This window comes from Sparus aurata, chromosome 1 (genome assembly GCF_900880675.1).
Source record: "Sparus aurata chromosome 1, fSpaAur1.1, whole genome shotgun sequence".
In the NCBI taxonomy this organism is placed as follows: domain Eukaryota; kingdom Metazoa; phylum Chordata; class Actinopteri; order Spariformes; family Sparidae; genus Sparus; species Sparus aurata.
The window spans coordinates 21,390,088-21,396,440 of NC_044187.1; the positions used below are offsets into that span (position 1 = coordinate 21,390,088).

At 42.4% G+C, this 6,353-nt stretch overlaps 1 protein-coding gene across 1 annotated transcript in view; it reads right to left on the bottom strand.

The window, feature by feature from the left end:
* The window catches only part of LOC115578789 (uncharacterized), a 13,033-nt gene extending 7,197 nt beyond the window's left edge, over positions 1 to 5,836 (bottom strand). Inside the window, exons 1-7 of the mRNA XM_030411959.1 lie at positions 5,330 to 5,836; positions 5,068 to 5,226; positions 4,283 to 4,401; positions 4,023 to 4,197; positions 2,940 to 3,052; positions 1,608 to 2,856; positions 894 to 1,018 (exon numbers count right to left, since the gene is read on the bottom strand). Of these exons, the coding sequence (XP_030267819.1) occupies positions 894 to 1,018; positions 1,608 to 2,856; positions 2,940 to 3,052; positions 4,023 to 4,197; positions 4,283 to 4,401; positions 5,068 to 5,226; positions 5,330 to 5,726 (2,337 nt within the window). The 5' untranslated portion in view covers positions 5,727 to 5,836. The remainder of the gene's footprint in view (positions 1 to 893; positions 1,019 to 1,607; positions 2,857 to 2,939; positions 3,053 to 4,022; positions 4,198 to 4,282; positions 4,402 to 5,067; positions 5,227 to 5,329) is intronic.
* Positions 5,837 to 6,353: the final 517 nt, after the last annotated feature.

Consider the following 6,353-nt stretch of genomic DNA (forward strand, 5'->3'; position numbering starts at 1 on the left):
CTTACCAGCTGAGGAACATGAACATTTCCAGCCATTACAGATGCATGCAGAGCAAATGCTGCATACACTCCATATGGGATTAATCGTAAAAAATGAGCTGATGACTGGGAAAAACTGCTCGCCTGTGTTCTGCATAACAGGAGGACTGATGTCATAAATCGCTGGAGTGACAACCCAAGTGGTAGAAACGGCTGGCGTCAGCAATCCAAGATCATTTTGTACTTTGTGGTGTAACAGTATTACATTGCATGTGGGCACTTTATAGATTGATCTAAATATCTCACGGCATACCAATATAAGTTGATGTCTGCATGAGTGCATGTCTGTATTATTGGACCAAACTAGTGTCTCATTTTACTGGTGATGTTTCAGTCTTCAGTAAGGCGAGTACAAGTGATGGACATTGTGTGGGATTCCATTTCTCTCCATGTCAAGAGTTTTGGAGCTCACCTTACTAGGATTCATACTAGCCAATCAGTACCATGCTCAAGCACAGTACACCATCTTCGCCCTGGCACGGTTGGAAGTGGTATGGTTCGACACCAATTCCAAACATTTGGGCAAGTAGGGATCATTTACACACCCAAACATGTAAACATAAGGCCCAGGTTGAAAAATGCCCGAATTTCCCTTTAATGGTGTCTCAGAAACTGCGTGCACTGTAATATATAGCCTTTGAATTTGAAAAGCTCTCAAAATGCCATTTCACGGGAGCTTTATATTAAAAAAAAAAATTTAATGAGCCTTTTCTAACAAGTTCACCCGGTCATCAGATAACTTGACAACATCAAAGAAACAAAATCTTTAAAAACAGGCACATAATTAAAGTAAAAGCAATTATATAAAAGATGACACATCTGAGTGCCGTGGCGAGGCATTATGGAGGAACTCACCCGTGGCTCGCTGTGGCAGGCAGGCAGAGGAGAGTGAAAGATTACTCCAGAGTCCTCAGCCCTCTGTAGCTGGTACCCACACAGTGGAGACGCACTGGAGTAGAACAGCCATGTGTTCTCTGGGTCTGATGTTAGATACAATAATTGTTAGACCCTTTATATCCATAAAAACATTTTTATTTTAGAAATGCTGGTATAAGCATTCATTTAAGCTGAAAAAGAAAAGCATTTTAATGCATAATCAGTGAAATTTAAAAATAATGTAATAATAATGCAGTATATGTGATCAGTTGTGAACAGAGTGATTGCTGAGATCAGCCTGGACTGATGTTAGTTTGCCGGCCTCAATGATCATTGGATTATACTGCATTAAATTTTAAGATAGATTCATGAAATCTGGAAGTAGTGGAGAAGTCAGGGGGTCACCAAAGTAGGTAAGATAAATCATCTGCATGAATGTCTGTAAAGAATCTTGTACAAATCCATCCAGTAGATGTTGAGATACTTCACTCTGGACAGAGTGGTGAACTGACACACTAACAGTGCCATTTATAAAGCAATGCTGCTAGTTTTACTTAGATTGAGCCTTTAAGAAATGTTTTGTTCAAGATGGATTCCTAGCAAAAAGGATTTTTACACCAACGTCTCTTTGAACATTCAAAACCCAAACTTCTCACGAACACAACAAGCTCAGATGTTGACACAAACACTGACCTCTGACCTGGATGGAGTCTCTGTGAGCAAAAGGCAGGAAGACGACCATCCTCCCATTCAGACACCGAAGATGGGGGCTCTGTTTAGTGGGCTCAGTTGGGATAAACACTGTAGTGGGAGTTGCAGCAGTCGGGACAGTGGTGGTGATAGGTGGTGGAGTCTGTGGATACTGGGGCACAGCGGGGTGGTAGGGTGGATGGCATTGTGGTGGGTATAGAGGATAGTAATAGGGATAATATGGATAAGGGTAGTAGCCACAAACTTCTGGAGGGTGATGAGGGCAGGAGGACTGTGTAGCTGCTGGCTTCTGAGGTTCCCCAGTAATAGTTTGAGGTTTCTCTTTGGCTGATGGCAAAAGTGTGGGAGACTGGAAGTAAATGGGTCCTTGTGGGTAAAACTGGTCGAATGGGTAGCTGGGCTGTTTGGGAATCATCGTCCTCTGGGTAGGAGGGGAGGCGATAGTAGGGTGCGAGGCAGGTGCAGGCTCAAGACCAGGTTCAGGGTAGGGAAAATGTCCATGAGGGTAGTAAGAAGCAGGTGGATAAACTGGACCGACTGGGTACTGTGGAGCTACATGTTGTTTTGGTGGGCTGGGAGGGAGGGGAGCAGGTGCTTGGGTGACTGGTGCTGCTGTGGGTGCAGGATAGTAAGGTATATGATAATACTGAGGGTGATAAGGACTTGCTGGATGTTTGGTTGGAGGAGCAGCAGTAGTAGTAGTTGTTGTTTCAGCAGCAGGGGTTGGAGCTGGAGTCACTGCAGGGTAGTAGAACGGGTAATAGGCACCAGATTGATATTGAGAAGGTCCAACAGGTAATTGGGAAACTGGATAGGGAGAAGTATCATGCACTGGGCTAAGATTTGGGAAGGATGGAGCTTGTGCTACCACATCCTCCACAGGAGGATGGTAAGGAAGCTGCTGCTGCTGCTGCTGCTGCTGCTGCTGCTGCTGCTGCTGCTGCGATCCAGGAGGACTGCCAGGAGTGGGTCTGGGAGGATGGGCTGGTTGTGGGCCAGGAAGGTAAACCTGGGGAAGCTGGGGGTACTGGAATCCAGGATAAGGGTAGTGAGGAAGCTGAGCAACCTGCTCCTGGGTTCGAGGTTGAGGAGGGAGAGGGGAGGCGGGTGCAAGGATAACAGGATCTGGGATGTAGGGAAACTGGGGGTCACCAGGAGAAGAGTGAAGATGGGCTGGACAGGAGAGGATATATTGCTGATCGTCAATCACAAGCTGGAGATGAAGACCGTCCTGCAAAAAAAGCATCACATAAAGATATTGCTGGTGGAAGCCAGCAGTTCGCAGTAATAATTCATTAATTTTAAGCAACTTACCTGATGAGTGATACAAGGAGCACTGGAGGGGCTGAAGAAAGTGAGCTCCCCAGGATCAGAGGGGACACGGTGCGCACAGTCTTCAAATACAAACGGACGCCAACCTCCGTTCACTGCAAATCAACGTTGCACATGTGTTTCAAGCTAGGCTATAAGTTTTATGACAATTCAGGGATGTTAATAACCTTTAGGGAGTTTTCATTCCATAGTTTAAAAAGCATACACATTTCAAAACTGATTAGGGCATCTTTAAGACTCACTACAATTAAATTTGACCACTTTCAGTGCACTTAAATAGAAGATCTGTATATCTCCACCAGAGTTTTATTCCTGTCAGTGCGGACATCTAGACCTTCCTGTTGGGAAATAGAACAGTAACTCTAACTGTATAATAGCACTAAATACAGAGAAAGAGTTAATAGTAAAATGTTTATTGTAAACTTTAGGAGGAAATCCTTTGAAAGCACTGCTCTACATAAAAAAAGAAACTTACACAAATGATCATACAACTATGAACTGCATATATCAAATATTTTAAAATGTCAAATTAATCTTGTTAAATATTATTTAAAAGGTTTTATTCAAATTAAACATTTGAGCATCTTAAAACTCCATTGGAAATTAAAACATTTTAAACTCTCTATGCTAAAGACATTTTTCCTGTTTTACCTCCACACTGTGTCCAATTACATGTTTTTCTTTTCAGGAAATGTCATAAAACATTTATTAGGAAATGTTGGATCTGTATATCAAAGCGTTTTATTTTCTAAAATTTATTTCAAAAGCTTCTTCTTGCTGCCAGGAACAATATTGTAGTGGAGATATACTGACTCCTTTGTTTATTTATATAATATATTCACACTGAAATACACCTAGCTACTGAAGATAATGAAGACTGCTTAAACCTGAATAGATAAGATCATGTCAACTTTAGATTGAAATATTCTTTAGGTAAATATAAAATGTATTATAGACAAATCACTTGAGTAGAGCCTATAGTAATGACACAAAGTTAAAACAACAACCACCATTTCATTTGTTGAAATCAAAAACAAATCAATATCTGAAAAAAAAGAAAAATACCTATGACTCCCAGCATCGCGATATCCTGCTCCTGACCCTTGATCTGCACCACCATGCCGGTGGTGGAGCAGAAGACTGAGGGTGAGTATGACGGGGCAGGCGTGGCCATCTTCATCGGACAGGCGAGCTTCAGCGGGCTGCCCCACCACAACATGGGCAGCACATAGCTGCCGTTCTGACAGAGAGATAAAGAAGAAGCTGAGGTGCACAGGACACAGAAATAACAGCTGGTGGAAACATAGAGAAGCAGCTGCTCGTACCTCCTGTGTGATGTAACAGGCATCATAAGACACCATCATCTGCAGGTCGCTGCTTGACGTCGTCACGGTGTAACCACAGTTTGAAGGTAACTGGAATAGGGAGATGGGAGAGGCTCCCTCTGTAAAAAACACAATATTGATTACTTAATAAAACCACAGAAATCAAATAACAATGTTGATAACCAAATAATGGTTTCAGCCAGGTCGTGGTTTCAAGGTCAGCGACTCCTTAGCAGATAGAGAGTTGGTGCATGGCCTAGTTTAGCATATTTATTTAGGTTAGCTCACCCAAGTATTCACTGGCTTGTATTCGCTAGCCTCTAAATTGTGAGGGTTTTAGATTGGGTGTATTTTTAATTAAAAAAAAATCTGATTTCTTGAAGTCTCTGGAAGAATGATGGGCATTTTAGAAACATTTAAGGAAAATGAAAATAAGTTACTTTCCACTCTAGTTTATATATAAAAAAGACGCTAGCAAACTACAGGTTTCCACAACAAAACCTTGTTTTATGTCAGTTCTGCTGGTCATTTTCTCGAGCTTAAAATAAAGTGCAACAAAGGCTCAAGCATGGTAAACCTTTCAAAACATTCATTACTTTCACTCTCATAGTGCTGTGAAAAAAGGGCCTTTTGTTTCTGCAGTACAGGTGTACTTTTTACATGGTTCTTCCAAGAAATGCAGTCATCTTCTGCAACCAGATGTCATTCACACATTTGTGAGCCAGTAAAACTACATTCAAATCGCACCAGTGGCACCGTCATAAAAGAATATCACATGTCTTTACCTCTGTCCACTAACAGGTGTGCGAGTCCTTCTCCTGATGCAGTGAAGGTCATGACGTTATCATCACACTGCACCAAAGGCCTCATGGCCAGCCACTCGGAGGAATGTGAACTGGAGTCAAATGATGGTCCCAACACCTTCCCCTGGACTCCATCAAAACCTAAATGATATAAAAGAAAAACAAAAACAAAAAAAAACACAAAAAAAAACAACATCAAGCAAATAAAGATGAAGCTCTTAACTCCTTCATGAGTAGTGTTAACCTGTGGAATCTGCTTGATATCCATCCTCGGGGTCTGCAGAGGAGCTCTCTGGTTGTTTGCTGATGTGACCACTGGTCCAGAACAAGCTGCCACTACCACCAGGAGAGGCGACAGATTCAAGCCGAGGCTCAGTGAGACCCGGCCCGTTGGATTTGCTCAGATATGGGCCCCGGATGACTTTTTCAACCAAGCGCCAGTTTCCCTGCTGGACTTCTGTGTCGTGTTTAATCCGCTCCCACCTGGAAGCGTTTGAGTCCTGAACCTGGAGAGAGGTGAGACCCTCCATCTCCTCCGGCCGCTGTCCTAAACTTACTGAGCGGCAGACTTGAAACGTGAACAAATGAGCTGTTACTACTAATAAATACAAAGATATTTCGCTTCTCTGTTTGCAAGACATCGCCGGAGTGTTGATGCTGTTTGCTTTCACGCGCGTAGAGGCGTCACCTGAGCACGAGGGGGCTCAATTAAGAGTCATCAAGAGAGGACCAATCAGAGACCGCAGGCTGCTCTGACGGGGAGGCTCTAACGGAAATGTGGCCTGAATTCTTAAGTAGCCCAAGTGTTTTGGTTCAAACAATTATTATTTTATTTTAAAGGTGCAACATGTAAGACTTTTTGCACCCTGCCAATTATAAGTGGTGGAGGGATGACATATTTTTGTGGGCCAACTTGGAAGTTTGCCGAAAGATCAACACACTGGTTCTCTTAACAAAAAGCCTACTGGATTTTTAAATTGGATTTTGGATTATCGCAGAAAATGATCTCTATGACAAACAAAAGTTTATGATAGTCACAGGTTTTGTTCAGCAAGATTATCTCCAGAGATGAACACCACTTTTTTGATTTTGGAAGTATAAATTAAATCACGAGAAGTAAAAAGGTAACCTTAGGCTACAAACTAAGTCCACATCATGGCCATGTGACTTAAACGTCACCAGCACTAAGAGTGGTCACTCACTACACGATTACTATTAACGTTGTTTACAAAGTCATCAATATATAAGTTGTAGTTTGCAACTAAAGT